The 18,309-nt window shown below is 37.7% G+C and overlaps 1 protein-coding gene across 1 annotated transcript in view; it reads right to left on the minus strand.

Annotated features, from left to right (window-relative positions):
- Positions 1 to 10,126: 10,126 nt before the first annotated feature.
- Positions 10,127 to 18,309, minus strand: part of ptprja (protein tyrosine phosphatase receptor type Ja) — a gene marked incomplete at its 5' end in the record, with an annotated part of 31,279 nt that continues 23,096 nt past the window's right edge. Inside the window, 13 exons of the mRNA XM_053642013.1 lie at positions 10,127 to 12,360; positions 12,467 to 12,602; positions 12,797 to 12,957; positions 13,752 to 13,868; positions 14,310 to 14,444; positions 14,779 to 14,852; positions 15,506 to 15,596; positions 15,751 to 15,838; positions 15,951 to 15,959; positions 16,061 to 16,105; positions 16,509 to 16,596; positions 17,829 to 17,947; positions 18,072 to 18,276. Of these exons, the coding sequence (XP_053497988.1) occupies positions 12,238 to 12,360; positions 12,467 to 12,602; positions 12,797 to 12,957; positions 13,752 to 13,868; positions 14,310 to 14,444; positions 14,779 to 14,852; positions 15,506 to 15,596; positions 15,751 to 15,838; positions 15,951 to 15,959; positions 16,061 to 16,105; positions 16,509 to 16,596; positions 17,829 to 17,947; positions 18,072 to 18,276 (1,391 nt within the window). The remainder of the gene's footprint in view (positions 12,361 to 12,466; positions 12,603 to 12,796; positions 12,958 to 13,751; positions 13,869 to 14,309; positions 14,445 to 14,778; positions 14,853 to 15,505; positions 15,597 to 15,750; positions 15,839 to 15,950; positions 15,960 to 16,060; positions 16,106 to 16,508; positions 16,597 to 17,828; positions 17,948 to 18,071; positions 18,277 to 18,309) is intronic.

An 18,309-nucleotide genomic window follows, 5' to 3' on the forward strand; every position in this document is an offset into this window, starting at 1 on the left:
CTTAAACGCACCTTGGTGTAGATTCTACAAGTCTCGGAAACTGTACCGGAAAGATGAGCACCATTATTCCCAAAGAGTGCACTATCTAAGAAATCACTCCAAAATCTTCCTTTGGTATTGCTATTTTGCTATTTAGTTGGGTTGAAATCTGGTGGGTCTGAAGGCCATAGCAAATGATTTACATCATCTTTATCCTCACCAAACCATTTAACCACCCTTGGATAGAGGTGGGATCATCCTGGATGAGATACCTCCCATCAATTCAATTCAATTCAGAAATATATAAATTCCGGGTGTAAATTATTTATTTATCCCTAATGAGAAAGCCAGAGGTGATGGTGGCAATGAAAAACTCCAAGACACAAGGTAGAAACCTTCAAAGGAATCAGACTCAAAGGGGAGACCATGCTCCTCTAGGTGACACAGGATAGTAAGAATATAAATTACTTCTTGTCTATAATTGTATACTCTATAATCAAAAAGTGCAATTATGTAAACAGAAACTTTTGAGCAACTTATGATTATGAGCATCAGAGTCATTTCTATGGAGACCACATGCTCTTGTCATGTTATGGTTAAAGAAAATGTACATTGTGCCCATTGTGTGCAAAACAGGGACTCCAGCAAGACCAGCTATGACAGCATAACTAAAAGGGAGAGCAAGAAGGTAAGGAGGGGGGAGCCTGTACCTTTTAATCTGAGCATAATAATAGGCGGATCAGAAGTTTGTTCAGGTACTGTAGCATGAGACCTTTCAGTGCTTTATAGGTCAATAGTAGTATTTACAGTGTGGATACGATAGGGGTCATATCGTCTGGTTCTAGTAAGAACTCTGGCTGCTGCATTCTGGACTAATCGGAGCTTGTTCATGCACCTACATCCAGACAGCAAGGTGTTACAATAATCCAAGCTAGGAGTAACAAAAGCATGAGCTAGTTTTTCTGTATCATGCAGTGACATTATATTTCTCATCTTAGTAATATTTCTCAGATAAAAAAAAAATATCCTAGTAGTATTATCTATATGAGTTTCAATTGAGAAACTGGTGTCAATAATCACACCAAGGTCTTTTATTTCTGAATATGATGTATCTTAGTACAATACTTTTGTCTTGTCGAAATTAAGTTGAAGGAAGTTACTAAGCATCCAGTGTCTAATGTCCTTCACACATTCCATAACTTTATTAAGCTGGTGTCTCTCATCTGGCTTTGCTGAAACATACAATGGTGTGTCATCAGCATTACAGCGGAAGCTAATACCATGTTTATAAATAAGTTGACCCAGAAGTAGCATATGCAGAGAAAAAAGCAGTGGGCCTAAAACAGAATCCTGTGAAACACCAAACTTTACCTTAGTATGCATAGAGAAGTTACCATTCACGTCTACAAACTGATAACGATAAGTCAAATAAGACATGAGCCAGGAGAGAGCCATTCCCTTAACTCCAACAACATTTTCTAGTCGATCAAGGAGAATAATATGATCAGTGGTGTCAAAAGCTGCACTAAGGTCAAGCAACACAAACAAGGAGACACAACCCTGATCAGAGGTGTCATGTAATGTAGGCCAAGACGGAAGCAAGTGCAGGTTAGGTAGTTTAATACAAGAAGTTCAAGTCCAAAGGATCAGGCAGAAATCAATAACCGAAGACAGGCAGAGGTCAGGCAATCAGGCAAACAATCCAAACAAGCCAAGGCAAAAAGACGAGGTTGAAAACAAGAACAAAGCCAAAACCAGAATCAACAAACAAGGTATCAAGGTTTGGTAACGGCAGAAACAAAATGTAACTTAATGTATACTTTGCAAAAGATAAGTGTTTGAATGGTTTCCTATATGTGTGGTGTGATTGTGAGTGTAAATTGGATGCAAGCAAAATGTTCACACAGCCCCTCAGGTTCCAATGCAGGCATTGTCCAACAAGTAGCAGGTTTCTCAAGGAGCCAAGGAGCAGCCATGAGGCTGGGGCTGGTTTGCCGGGGTCATTAGGCGAGACCCAGGTTTGGGAAGTTGTGACGTCAGCTTTAGACTGGGGCTTGACTTGGTGGGCCGTCTCATCAGCCTTTCTTGAGTGTGGAGCGACTTCCTCAGCTGAGCAGGAAGGCAGAGCGACGTCCTCAGCCGCATGGGAAAATGGAGCGACGTCTATATAGATCCCTGGCGTAGTGGCATCCACGGCAGAGTAGGGAAGCAAACTGGAGCTCTTGGCTGCACGGGGAGGCGGAGAAACTTTCTCAGCTGAACAGGGAGGCTGAGTGGCATCCTCAGCTGTATAGGGATGCTGAGCGGCATCCTCAGTCATGTAGAGAAGCTGAGCGGCATTCTCCAGCGACTTTGCAGGCTGAACTTGGTTGGCTGTGTCAGCATGTGTCAGTATGTACAGCCTTGTCAACCTCGGACAGAAACTTGGCATGAGAGGCCACCTCGTCAACCTCGGACGTTAATGTGGCTTGGGAGGCCGCCTCGTCGACCTCGGACGTTAACGTGGCTTGGGAGGCCACCTCATCAACCTCGGACGTTAACGTGGCTTGGGAGGCCGCCTCTTTGACCTCGGACGTTAACGTGGCTTCGGAGGCCACCTCATCGACCTCGGACATTAACGTGGCTTGGGAGGCCGCCTCTTCGACCTTGGATGGGAACGTGGCTTGGGAGGCTGCCCCGCCTCGACGACCTCGGACGTTAACGTGGCTTCGGAGGCCACCTCATCGACCTCGGACGTTAACGTGGCTTGGGAGGCCGCCTCTTCGACCTTGGACGGGAACGTGGCTTGGGAGGCCGCCTCTTCGACCTCGGACGGGAACTTGGCTTGGGAGGTCGCTTCGTTGATCTCAGGCTGGAGCTCTGGAGATGAGGTCACCACGTTGACCTCCAGCTGGAGCTCTGGAGGTGAGGTCACCACGTTGACCTCCAGCTGGAGCTCTGCAGGTGAGACCACCTCATGGGTCTCAAGTTGGGGCTCTGGAGAGGAGGTCGTCATGTTGACCTCCAACTGGAGCTCTGGGGAGGAGGTCATCTTGTAGTAGGTGGTGAATGGCCTCGCAGGTTGATTCATGAGACTTGCCCTCCCCAAAAGCTCATCCAGGTGGGGGTTTGTACTCTGGACTCCCAAACTCCTTTATCAGTAGACCCACAAACTGAGTTATATTGTGAAGACCCTTGGATTCTGTATGGGCCAGATGCTCACCCACTGGCGGGCTTGGCCAACGAGCCAGGAGAGTATGAACCCAAGACACTGCCTCTGGTCAGGCTTGGGGTGCGTCAGGATCAAAAAATTTAATTGCCAGTCAAACAGAAAACACTAAGGGTAGCCGAAAAATCCATCATAAGGCTCTGGGGGATCCATGGCAACCCACTGAGGAAGCCTGATAGAGTTGAGTCTTGGTTGGGTGTTCCTTATCACCTTGGCATGATGTCTCCTTCTCTTTCCTGCTGCTTCCATGTTATCGACAAAGTATTCGGTCATGTAATGTAGGCTGAGACGGAAGCAAGTGCAGGTTAGGTAGTTTAATACAAGAATACAAGTCCAAAGGATCAGGCAGAAATCAATAAACAAAGACAGGCAGAGTATAGGTGATCAGGGAAACAGTCCAAACAAGGCAAGGCAAAAAGATGAGGCCGAAAACAAGAACAAAGCCAAAACCAGAATGAACAAACAAGGTATCAAGGCTTGGTAACATCAGAAACAAAATGTATCTTAACGTATACTTCACAAAAGATAAGTGTTTGAACAGTCTCTTATATGTGTGGTGTGATTGTGAGTGTAAATTGGATGCAGGAGTGCGTGATTGGCATGAAGGTGAGTGTTCTGGGAATTGCGGTCCATGGCGGCCATGTTTGTAGTCCGCAGTGCAGGATGGGAAATGTAGTCACTGGTTTGCTGTGATATGACAAGAGGCAAGTAGTAGGTAATTTACTACTTTAATGAGCGCTTTCTCAGTGCTGTGAAGAGGCCTAAATCCTGACTGATAAATTTCATGAATATGATTTCTATGTGCTGTGCTACAGTATTTAATTTGCCAACTGATTTTTAAGTACCTATGTTTAAAAGTATGTATGTATATACATAAGTATAAATATAAAATTTACATAAGTATGTATATTTAAATTTTGGCATGCATACTTAAAACATTGCTTAGTTAATTTAACCATACAGTAAGCTAGTTAAACGTTAACTTGCTCCAGCTGCAGTGGTGAGTTGACATAATGGTAGTGTTATTACTTCATGTTCCATAGGTTGTTGGTTCAATGCTGAACTGTAGTCACTTTTGCAGAGTTTCACGGTACCTCCTGGGCCTGTGTGGGATTTCTACAGGTTCTCCAGTTTTCTCCCACCTCTTGAAAACATAACACTTAATAGTTTAGCTAAAAGTCTGACTTGTGAGTCTCTGACCAGGACAAATACGTAGATGATTGAATTCTTTCAGCATGATTTTGATGCTCAAAGTGACATATAAGGAATAGTAAACATCTAAGGTTTGACCTATGAACCCAACCAATAACTAGTTTTTGGATGAAACCCTTGGAACAGAAACATGTGCAATGAAATAGTTTTAATCACATTTCCATGATATCAGTGTGAAGATATGCATTTAATAAAACATGCAGTTAACAGTACTGTTCTCCACGTTTTTAGCAGCCATGAAAGAAGTAGAGCTTCCCCATAAAAAATAAGTATGCATGCCAAAATTTAAATAGAAATCATTTTTTTTAAAATGAGAAAGACAACTGTCAGCATCAACATATAAAAGATGTATAAAATATCAATAAAAAAAGAATGCAATGATTTGCAAATCTCATAAACCCATATTTTATTCATATTTTATAGAACGCAGAAAACATATTACATGTTTAAACTGAGGAAATGTACAATTTTAAGGGAAAAATTAGGTAATATTCAATTTGATGGCAGCAACACGTCTCCAAAAAGATTGGTGAACCTCTGCCCATCGTTACTTCTGAGAGACTCTGCCTCTCTAAGATACTCTTTTAATACCCAAAAATTATACCATGTATACAAGTTGCGGGACACTCGCTACGGGAAGGATAAAGACAAAGAAAAATAATATTAATACATGGCCGCTTAGGGCTTATGTAGTATTGGGTTTGGCAACAAAGAAATTCTTTGTATCTTTGAAGAGGTTGAATCCTGCAACTTTTTCGGCAGTCCCCCCCAATACAGTGCTTCTCTTTGAGTAAAATGCTTTCGCCTCCATTGCGATGTCATAGACTGCAAATACGTACAAATTATTTGACCTGGATATAATTTATATGACTCTTCAAGTTTTATGCTTCGGCTCCTCCCTTTCAATTTGATGAGCCAAAAGATAAGATTACTTAAAGATAATAATTGCTTATTAATCGCCCAGTACATTTGCATGTGAATCCAAAAATTGAAGCTACAGCATATGCATTTTACTCCCTGGATTGCCCAATTAAACAAACGGCATTCCTTTTCTAAAAAAAGGTTTTAAAAAGTTAGTGGTACTTTCACTAACTTTAAATAAAAATTCATGTCATTGTAAAATAATGTTACAAAGCATTCGTTTATTTTTTGATCTACAGTTAAATAAAAGTTAAACTGGAAAATTAAACGGTAGGCTATACAAATGCACCTATTTCCAGACATTGCTTGATCTAAATATTCTACATAATGAATAAAAATCACAAACATGACACTTGTGAATAAAACAATTTTATATATTAAATTCAAAAATATATCATATAGTTGTCTTGAATATCTCAGCAGCTCATCAAAAACATAAATGGGGCGTCCATAAACTGAAAGCACGCTATCGGAGTTAAAATATAAAGTAGCATTTTTGTATTTAGTTACTTCTGTTTCTAAATAAATAAGCATTATGCCATCAAATCACAAGTCTGTTTTGATTTGATGGTCAAAAGCTGTACTAAATGACGAATAACCTAAAAATCACAAACATGACACTTTTATATATGCAATTTATTAGATCCTTGAAATAAAAAGACCGCTAAGTAGTGAAAAAAACCTTAATAATTGTTGGAATTATATGATGAATTACAATAACTTGCTAATAGTCCATCACTTGAATCTTTCTAATTGGCATGGGCCTCCAGTCAGTGTTGTTCACATGGAATTCATTCAGTGTTACCTCTATGAACTTTCTACAGTGAAAAAAACCCTCACTTATTTAAAAAACAGTCAGTTGAGCTGAGACTCGAACCCCCATCATGGGTATAGCAAACCTGTATGTTACCACAGCACTATCCTAGCACACATAACTTACACTCACTTTATATTTTACACAATCTTGTAATTAGAAACTTGTTTAAATTAGGTTCATCATAAGTTTTGATGAGAAACATAATATTTTCATGTGAACCATTCAACCACACATTTCATTTTTATTGTACTGTGTTCAACAGTATGTTGTTCCATGCGCCCCCTGGTGGTTATTGTGTGAAGCACAACAAATTAATTTAAAACCGTGCCTGCAGTATACAGCGTGATCACACGTGACGAATCGCGTGATACCGCGTGATAAATGCGCATTCTTAAGGCCACATCTGTATTTATTTTGCAAACTGATTTTTAAGTATTTATATTTAAATTTTGGCACGCATACTTAAAAATCTAGTATGTATATTTATTTTTTTAAGTATGCATATAAACTTTTTGCTAACCCTAACCCTAGAGCCATGATCACACGTGACGAATCACGTGATACCGCGTGAAAAAACCCGAGTATTCTTAAAGTAAAATCTGTACAACATTTTCTAGGCTCTTGGAAATAAAGGGCAGGTTTGATGATAGCCTATTGTTGGACAGCCGACAGGGGTTAAGGTCAGGATTTTTAATCAGGGGTTTCATAACTGTCAGTTTAATGTAAGAGTCAAGCATATAGACCTGTATTATTCTTGGTGTATGTCACACCCATTCACCCACTTGCCAAATATATAGTAAAGGATGACTCATTTCAAATTCTCTTTCTCTATATCTCTGTAGACGAATGCCTGTGGTTTTTCTACCACTGATCTTTTTTTGTTGTTGTTGTTTATGCGCTGCCATCCTATAATATTATTATTATTATTATTATTATTATTATTATTATTATTATCACTCTGTACGCAGCTGTCAACAGACTATTCCTGTCAGATCACATACTGCATTGACATTGTCAGTCATCTGAAAACCGTCACCCTTCTGTTTTTCCTTATGCATCAAACATCAGGGTAACTGAATGTGCCTTTTCAACCAGTTTCCAACACTATACTGATCTAAATTCAATTGTCACTTTAGTCATTGTCCCTATATAAATACTAACCAGTACAGCAGTTTTTGTGACTGAGGCACTTGCAGCGCTTTAATAATTAACTCTATTCAGAGTTCTTTTTCTCTTGCCATGTTGAACCAAACGGAAGGAAAACAGCTTGGCCTGCTCAGCATTTTTATACATGCCACAGAGCATGTTAGGACTTTAACTGCTTAATTGTTTTATGAACTACACCTGGCTGGAAGTACCTGCACTCATTATGTTTCTCCACTCATTTTTAAGGATTTCTTTTAATTCTTCACCCATCTATATGTGGTACATGTTTAGGCCTATGGATTGTATGATTTACCAAGTCAAAATGTTATGAGGCTCTGTCGATGGGATAATTAATTGTAGATTTTGATTATGAATGAACAAAAGAAAACACTGCACTAATTAATATATGTTTTCCTTTCCTGCCAGATTATCAAGCATTTTAAAAGTAGAGTATAGTGGCAACAATGTATCACAATTCTTTTCCACTATTCTCATTGCTCTGTCTATAGTGCCCATTATATATTATGATTCAGCGATAAAAACAGCCACAGCATATCTTCTCTGTCCCAATTATCTTTGCAAGGCACATGACACTTTATTAACCTGGTTTTCTTCTCCCCAGTCCATACAGGGCACATGCGATTTATTAACCCAGTTTCCTTTCCCCAGTCCAAACAGGTCCCCCCCACCCCATTTTTCATCCATGACTACAAGCTCTGGAATCGCCCAATATAAGAGGGAACAATTTTGCACTTACAATTTTAACTTCACATGTCTAATATAACAAAACTAGAGCAAGCCTAGTTCATACATATAATGTACAACTGTGAACAGAAATGACCCTTGTTAATTAATTGGCACTAAATGAATGAAAGAAAAAACCTCATCAGAACCACTTTTTAGGAACGACTTGGAAAATTCTGTTATATTTATTTAAATAAGCTGAGGCAACATCATATTTCTGTATTTTTTTATAAGCATTTTTCAAGACACAATCTTACATGTTTACCACATATTTACTGTAAACTTGTTTTAATTACAGATATCAATAATCAAAATATCTTTGCCAGAAAAAAAAGTATGACTTAGATTACACATAATTACAATGTTTCTACGTGAATAATAGAAATCTGCGTTGCAAAACTAAACATCTTTAATTTCTTTAATTTAATAAATCTCTGAAATGATTTAAAAAATATACATCTACTAGAAAGCTACATTGACATGGAAATATATATATATATATATATATATATATATATATATATATATATATATATATACAGTGAGGGAAAAAAGTATTTGATCCCCTGCTGATTTTGTACGTTTGCCCACTGACAAAGAAATGATCATTCTATAATTTTAATGGTAGATTTATTTGAACAGTGAGAGACAGAATAACAACAAGAAAATCCAGAAAAACGCATGTCAAAAATGTTATAAATTGATTTGCATTTTAATGAGGGAAATAAGTATTTGACCCCTCTGCAAAACATGACTTAGTACTTGGTGGCAAAACCCTTGTTGGCAATCACAGAGGTCAGACGTTTCTTGTAGTTGGCCACCAGGTTTGCACACATCTCAGGAGGGATTTTGTCCCACTCCTCTTTGCAGATCTTCTCCAAGTCATTAAGGTTTCGAGGCTGACGTTTGGCAACTCGAACCTTCAGCTCCCTCCACAGATTTTCTATGGGATTAAGGTCTGGAGACTGGCTAGGCCACTCCAGGACCTTAATGTGCTTCTTCTTGAGCCACTCCTTTGTTGCCTTGGCTGTGTGTTTTGGGTCATCGTCATGCTGGAATACCCATCCACGACCCATTTTCAATGCCCTGGCTGAGGGAAGGAGGTTCTCACCCAAGATTTGACGGTACATGGCCCCGTCCATCGTCCCTTTGATGCGGTGAAGTTGTCCTGTCCCCTTAGCAGAAAAACACCCCCAAAGCATAATGTTTCCACCTCCATGTTTGACAGTGGGGATGGTGTTCTTGGGGTCATAGGCAGCATTCCTCCTCCTCCAAACACGGCGAGTTGAGTTGATGTCAAAGAGCTCCATTTTGGTCTCATCTGACCACAACACTTTCACCCAGTTGTCCTCTGAATCATTCAGATGTTCATTGGCAAACTTCAGACGGGCATGTATATGTGCTTTCTTGAGCAGCGGACCTTGCGGGTGCTGCAGGATTTCAGTCCTTCATGGCGTAGTGTGTTACCAATTGTTTTCTTGGTGACTATGGTCCCAGCTGTCTTGAGATCATTGACAAGATCCTCCTGTGTAGTTCTGGGCTGATTTCTCACTGTTCTCATGATCGTTGCAACTCAACGAGGTGAGATCTTGCATGGAGTCCCAGGCCGAGGGAGATTGACAGTTCTTTTGTCTTTCTTCCATTTGCGAATAATCGCACCAACTGTTGTCACCTTCTCACCAAGCTGCTTGGCAATGGTCCAAGCCCATTCCAGACTTGTGTAGGTCTACAATCTTGTCCCTGACATCCTTGGAGAGCTCTTTGGTCTTGGCCATGGTGGAGAGTTTGGAATTTGACTGATTGATTGCTTCTGTGGACAGGTGTCTTTTATACAGGTAACAAACTGAGATTAGGAGCACTCCCTTTAAGAGTGTGCTCCTAATCTCAGCTCGTTACCTGTATAAAAGACACCTGGGAGCCAGAAATCTTTCTGATTGAGAGGGGGTCAAATACTTATTTCCCTCATTAAAATGCAAATCAATTTATAACATTTTTGACATGCGTTTTTCTGGATTTTCTTGTTGTTATTCTGTCTCTCACTGTTCAAATAAATCTACCATTAAAATTATAGACTGATCATTTCTTTGTCAGTGGGCAAACGTACAAAATCAGCAGGGGATCAAATACTTTTTTCCCTCACTGTATATATATATATATATATAACTAAATATTGCACAAGCCTGATTAACAGTAGAGACAGCATTCACAGACTCGTTAACAGAGCCTTATAAAAGAAATATATATATAGACAATTAAAAAATGCAAATGCATATCAGCGCTGAGGAAAAAATAACTTACACAAATGTACATATTAACTGTTTCATTGCAGTATCTTTCCCTTACAATTCCTGTAAAAAATATCAGTCATTAATGTTTGATCCTACAGTAACAGAGAAATAACTTACTATGCTAATTCATTTGTATATCATTATCAATACAATTTTGTGTATCTCCGTAGACTGAAACTCTAGCAAAATGCTACAGCAAAATATATAAGTTTTCCCTTCAAGCAACTAAAGCACCCCACAGTGTTTTTTCTGAACATACTTCAGTGTGTGGGCATAAAACCCTTCTTGTTTTTTTTACATTTGTTTTCACGTGCAACATAAGCCATCATTCCTCTGACTCACACCCTTACAATACACCTTTTGAGCTAAATTGAGGTCTAAATTATTATTCTGTCTGATTCTAAAAATAGATTCCCAATAAGCTTGGATATCTAGCGGATATATCTCTAATTATGGCATGAGTTGGAGAGCTGAGATCTTTCGAACCTAGAAATCCAACTAAGCTTTTTCTACACATTGGATAAAAGACAACACTATTCGAAGGCATGATGACTTCATAACACACATACTGCTTTCAACTTAAAATTATTCACATACAAATACGTACAAATTACGTGACCTGGATAGAATTTATGTTACTCTCCAGGTTTTATGCTTCTGCTCCTCCCTTTCAATTTGATGAGCCAAAAGATAAGATTACTTAAAGATGATAATTGCTTATTAATCACCCAGTACATTTACATGTGAATCCAAAGCTACTGATGCTACAGCATATGCATTTTACTCCCTGGATTGCCCAATTAAACAAACAGCATTCCTTTTCTAAAAAAAGGTTTTAAAAAGTTAGTGGTGCTTTCACTAACTTTAAAAAAATTCTTGGTCACAATTGTAACTGGTGGGACAGTGAAATAGGTCAGTAAGAAATTAACAGCTGCTCAATAAGACTCATTATAAAATTGCAAACAATATAGACTTTTTTTCCCCTAGCATGAACAGTGTTCGTTCAATGTTCTGAAGATGGAAAAAGTCAAACTGCATTTAGAATAAGCAGTGATTTCTGTCATTGCACAGAACTTAAAACTTAAAAATGTACAACTTAAAATTATTCAGTGTTTTAGCATGTTTCTCTTACACCAAGAATACTTCAAATACACTCATACATTATTCAATAAATTTGTTATCCAGTGATTATATGTTATGTATTATAAGTCCTGATGAAACTTTCAAATCAAGTGTTACTGAACATTAGAAATCTTTGGTATGGTTTCGAATGAAATTATCTATAGATCTTTAATGCCATAATGACCCCTGGAATGATGCCTGTACTGCGGCTGTCTGTCTCGGAAGACCAGCATATCTGCATAGCTACTGATCTTCTGCAACAGAGCACAACTCATTCTGCAATGTTACAATTGGCAAAAGCAACAAGGCATGACATAAGACATACATTATATAATTAATATAAATTAAAAAATCCAAACGTCCAGTGTCATTACCGAGTTCACAAATATGTGCATAAAAATTATACAGTATTTAAAAGTGTTGAAGTACTGAAACAGAAAAAATCAAGTCCACAAGTCCACAGTACTCCATGTGTAATTACTATGCAAATTTTCAAATATATATCTTACATATATTTCTTAAATTTCTTCATAATTTCAGAGCAACAATTTTATGAAGAATATTATCTAAGTACAATTTTGTCTCACAATCTAGAGTAAAAAAAAATTAATAAGCATATTAACTTAAATTAAAGCATACTAGATAAACATATTTGTCAGCGAACGCCATGTTGTTGTGACATTCAGTTAAATAATGAAATGGCTCATGCAGATTTGACAAAATCCTACCAAATTTCCCTGCTGTTCTGACCCCAAGCTAAACGTCACCTGTAATCCATTTCTGCTTAATGCCTTCATTCTTCATCTTTGAACATTCTCATAGATAGAGAATGCTGCTGCATTCTGGTAAATTAGGTCCACATTGGTGCCCATTCTTGATTTAATTATGTCAGAAGCGCACTGATTCAAGAACACGTACTGGTCCTGTGGATGGATAACAACAAATTATAAAATATAAATAATATAATGTAGGTTACGACTATTCAAAAACATATGCACTGAAACGGTATTAGTCTCTTTTTTGTCATACCTCCGTCTGAACCATCAGTGGCCTGTGCATGCGCATGTCATGGATAATTCCATAAATGTCTACTATGCTTTCCCTCTCAATCTGAAAGATCAGGTGATCGAGGGCAATTAAAGTCCCAGTCCTCCCCACACCAGCACTGGAATAAATGAATAATATTTAGGCAGAGTTACAACCACAAAATGCCTAAATTTACTTTCTGTCTTCAATAGGTTTCCTTTATCTCATTAATTTGTGTGAAATCAGTTCAGCGCTTTCACTTTGTACACCAGTCAGTGAGAAAATGCTTTTGGAAAAGCCTCCCATAAAAGACTCGATGAGTGTGAAGCATACCTGCAGTGCACCACAGCAGGAGCGTTGCGGGAGAAGCTGTCCATGTGCTCTCTGACCAGGTGTCGGAAGTTGATGAGCACCTCTGTGGTCTCCGGCACGCCATGATCAGGCCAGGCCGTAAAATGGAATTGACGAACATTCCGTGTCTCCGCTGTTTTCACCTATGAGAATACTCAATCTTTAAATCTTAGCCGTTGCTATACTTAAAGATAAGCAAAAAACAAATCTATGACTCCTTCCATAAGACTATGAGTAATAAATGGCAGGTGTTTCCTACAAAGAACACACTTCTGTTAGCTGACTCCATTCCTCTCTACTAAGTGAATTTTGAAAATGTGCATAAAAACCCTGTGTGGAAAAGTCAGGAATAAACGAAAAAACACGCAATTATTTACAAAAAAGTTTTTACTTCAAACTAGTGAAGTTAAGAAAATAGTTGCTAGTTTCCTTGCTTATTAAATCTCCTTATGACCATGACGCAACACAGTAAGCCTGTTAATGGTCCCAACTACTTCAGCTCATCCTTTTAAAATGCCCTTTAAATACCTCATCGACAGTATTTAGAAGAGTGCCACTTGTGGACATTGTGAAGCAACAAGTTTACTGTCTCTCTTCACTAGATTTTACAGACTAAATGTTGCTTTATCCCAGCCCCTCTGCTCTGTGGTCAGAGCGATTCTGCTCTTGACCGGTTACTGCATGATTTTATGAATTGGATAACTGCACGGAGGTGCAGCTCTGTGTTCCTAATAAAGTGGATGGTCAGAGTATGCAAAATGCCCAAAACCCCAATCCAAGATTCTAGTAATCTGGTAACACAGACATATCCTGATTTCCTCCTTGTACTAAATGGAAACACAGGCTCACTTTTTCCTAATTGTCATTGCAAATTTATGTAAAATTAGCAACTATTTTGAACTGAAACCCAGTTCCTAATAAAGGACAATGATCTCACATTCTTGATAGTGAAGTCCCGTATAGTCCAGTCTTCCAATTCAATTTCTGATGTTGTTGTCACAAGGATATTGTTGTACAGCTTGTTATCCGGTGGCCAGTATTTCTCACATTTAACCTATAAAAGAACATGAATTGTAAACAAAAAAATTCTACGTCCTATTTATTTCATTATTACGTTCCTACAGCCTATTTTCAATAAGCTTACTGCTTGATAAGGAATAGAGAAGATGACAATCCATTAAACAGCCGTAATTGAAAGCCTTACTCAAGTGTACCACAAGTAATAAATGAAGATCCCTCATATCAAAACCGATTAAAACCATCAAATCTGCAGTTTCCTTGTAACTCACTGCGACACTGAGCTGCTCTGCAGTTATAGTATTGCTAACCATATAACTAATTTCTTACAAGTATCACAGTGATATTACAGTGCACAAATTGAGTATCCTAACAGTGGACTTAAATAGTATTAAGTTGTTGCATCTCTACAACACCAAGAGGACTCATCACTTTGTTGGATAAAATAATGGTCCTTATAGTGAAGCACTAAACTCACACGTCCTTGCTCATAGCACTTGGTCAGCATGACTATGCTATGGGTGTTCTTTTCCCAGATCATTCTCCAGAACTCGTTCACAGTAGCTGGTAGTGGGCCTTGAGCTGCTATGTACTCCTTCTTAGAATTGTAACCCTGAAGAGACAAATTTCATATATAAATTTATATCGTTTTAGACGTCACACAGCCAAGACAAAGATGTATCCTTCGATAACTTCCATACATCAATACATGGCTTGGAAGATACAGAGCAATAAAATAAATGACAATCCATCTGATTTTTTGGTAAATGTTAAAAAAAATATATACAACAATAACAAAATACAATAGAATAAAAATAAATATTTGCACTATGTTCAGTGTTCATGGTTAATTCCCTTTACACTCGCTGAAAAGTATACATTTACTAGTTTGCACAGCCAAATTTATCCACAATGCCCTAAACACAAAGAAATGAATGTCAACTCACTGAAATATAGTTTGCGTTGATGTAGTCATCAAATGGGCTGCCATGTATTGATAATTTAACTCTTGAAGAATCATCTAAAAATTATAGTTAAAAAATTCACATCTTTTGTAAGACACATTCAAATACACCCTGAAAAAATCACATCAACCTCAAACAGGTAAATGTTTTAGCAACTTTTTTAGTTTGCACCTACTGTACTTCTTGCAACCTTACACATCTACTACATCTACTAGTGCTGGCAGTACTAATAGTAATAAATCAGTCCCTGCAGGATTTAGCGATTTTGCAGTCGCAGAAATGAACGTAAAATCAAGGAAACGCCGCAATATTCACAGGAGCTTGCAATTTTTCAAAATTACAGCAGAGTTTCCACAGATTTGGGCAAGACGTCTCATGTGACATCATCGCAATGCTCATCCAGCCAAAGCCCCCTTCGATTCACGTGTGTTGAACATGAGTACAGCTAGAAGGTCTCATTTACCAACAAACATCACTGCGAAAGGCAGTGCAAAACAATTCCATGCAACTGCATTTTTGCCAATTCAATTAGTTTTTGCAAAAAATGCACAAAAACCTCCATAAATTGTACTGCAAATTTTGAAGAAAAAAAAAGCAGCAGCAGCAAAATCAATCATTTTTGGCCGCAACAATCACAAAAACACTCTGCAAAATCCTGTATGGACTGACAAAAGTAATAATTTACATGGTACTAAGGGTCTATGCTTACAAGGTAGTACGTTATTGTAGCGATTCTTCCCCTTGTTCTCCATGGCAAGGGCACTATTCTTGGTTTGAGCAGTTCCAACAACCTTAAGATCCTACAAAAAAAAAAAATAATGCACCTTTTTCCACAAACGCACATATCCTTTACAAAATTAGAGATTAATGTTGTTTATTCTTTAAATTAAAATATCAAAATTTTTGACTTGATAAAAAAAATTCCATTTATAGCATCTATAGCGTTTTTCACACCTCATACTGTTCAGCAAAGCCACAGTTGGAATCCAACTGCTGCTTTTTGAAATATGCCTCAAAATCCTCCACCCTCACAGGAATGCTACTGCAAATTAGAAAATTAGAAAACAGTGGAAACAATTACACCATGGCACTGACGGACGTGAATTGATTTATAAAAGCTTCACACAAACTTCTGCTAAAGGAGTATTACTTACATTTTTGTTCTGTGTAAAGAAAGAGAGAAACAATATATTATTGATCACTCATATAATTCTTTTATATAACATTAAGAAAATATCAAAACACAGCAAACTAAAAAATTCACCTTAGGTTGTTGATCGGAATATCTGAATAGTCCTTTGTTGTTCGTCTAAGAAAAAGAAAAAAAAAAGACAGTGAAGCTAATAAAAAAAAAACAGTGTATGAATGATTATTGCTGTCAGGTTCAGTTGGTGAGGTTCAATGTCCTTGCTGTGTTAGGGACAAAATAACCACAGTGCCCTAAAATAGCTCTAATTCTTCAGTTACATTTTTACTTACTGTGTTGGTATGAAAAACCTTTTTTTTCCCCAAAGGCTCAAGGACAAACATGGTGCGCAAAACAAGAAAGAAATACAAGGCACAGTGGATTGTGTCTCATGGGATGCTTTTTCCAATGATGTTTTTCCTCCACTCAAAACAAACACCCGAATAATGCTCACACCCTTTGTTCCCCCTGAACACTGACAACATGTGCATGTATAAGGTTTTACCAGATTTGTATGGCCTCTCACCTTTTCTGTATGACGAGGACAATGATGGCGATGATCAAGATAACAATGATAGGCAACAGCACCCCCAAAATAATTGGAATAGTATTTGCTGTAGAGAGTTAGAATAGAAGGTGAGAGAGTTATCAATATACAGAGACATCCCATGGAACATAAATGTGTGATTGCCGTCTAAGAGGGTTAATATTGATCTTGGGCTCAACAATCACATGACATCACTGGTCATGCCCACACAGTGTTCATCAAAACCATGGTCTCTCTCATGAACAGTCTCTTCAAGTAGCAAACTAGCAACCATTAACTAACTTAGTAAGTTTCCGAATGTAATAAACAGTGCTGAATATCTTGTGCCAAGAGAGTCTAGTTCTGTAGCAGCAGCAACAAGCACTTTGTAGGCTGTGTATTGTTACATAAAAACAGTATAATCATGAGAATGAGTGTTCCCAATGACTTATACACAACATAATTTACACAATAACATACAGAGCTATGCTGCTGAGAGGGGACCACCTCATGCCACTTGGTATAGAGATCAAAAAACCAAAACTAAACAAAACAAAAAAAATCAACTCTCAGCAGCAGTTCAAATATTTCCCAATTTACATTGCAAACTTCCTTGGACCTAGAAACACTAAGCTAAGCTTCTTGGTAAAAAAAAATATTATCTTTGATTAACACAAAACAATTCTTCTTAAATTACACAGTGTGCAGGTACAAGAAGATAAAATGTAACAAACATTGAGGTGTATCTTGTTTTCTATTTTGTCCTTTACCCTGTCGTCTGTTCCGTGCAGTTTAGCAGGACTGATGTAGCAGGCCGGAATCTCTGATTAATCTAAATTAATCATACTCATTCACAGTTCACAGTTGAGTCTGGTCAGTGAATTCAGGTGATTTTTGGTTTGAGTTTTATCATATTTTAATGTGGGTCTTTTATTCATACTTTGCAGTATATTTAATATAACACTGAAGCCTGGGGTCATGCAAAATGTTTAATATTTTACACTAGGTTTCTTGGGACTTTAATGCTTCTTTGTATTTTTGCTTATCACATAAAAATATTACAACAAAGGTACACAGTAAAATCCCTAGTGTTGAATTAACACCCAGAGTGTTTATTTGAGTCCAGTGGACTTATATAAACACTGTAGGGTGTGAATTCATCACTGTGGGTGTTAAATCAACACTGGTGATTTTGCTGTGTACACAAAACAATAATTTTTCTTTCATTTAATTATAATCTTTGGGTTATAAAACTTTTGGTTGATAAAGTTGGATAATATAAATTGTATAAGATAATGTAATAAATGTAAGTTGATTTACATGAAGGCTCCAATGGATGTGCAATACTGCTGGCAAAAGGCGTTATAGAGAGGATTGATTGTTGGATGTCCACAAGTCCACTGTTGATTTCCAGGTAGGTGAACAAAACCAGGGCTATCCTGCAAACAGAAAATATAATTAGCTGTAAATGTGACTATTACTTCAAACCTTTATTAAACTTAATAAACTTTTATTTGTCTCTTTTAAAATTTCATTTGTCTTCCAAATTTTCTGCAGCTTTACCTGTAGTCCTGATTAGTCAGAGGTCCGTTTGTATAATCTGTATTACTGATTACATCTGAGACATTGTTACTTCCAATTTCAATCGTAATCATGTTGCTTCTGGAAATTATATTTTCATTTAGTTTTAAAACAGTGAGATAAGTCTTGGTCTTCTTTTTTACCCAATCACTATAGGTCATTGTTAGGTCATTCCTGGTGCTATTACCTGAAATTACATTCAAAACATTCTTGTTATAAC

The sequence above is a fragment of the Ictalurus furcatus genome, chromosome 14, assembly GCF_023375685.1.
Source record: "Ictalurus furcatus strain D&B chromosome 14, Billie_1.0, whole genome shotgun sequence".
NCBI lineage: Eukaryota > Metazoa > Chordata > Actinopteri > Siluriformes > Ictaluridae > Ictalurus > Ictalurus furcatus.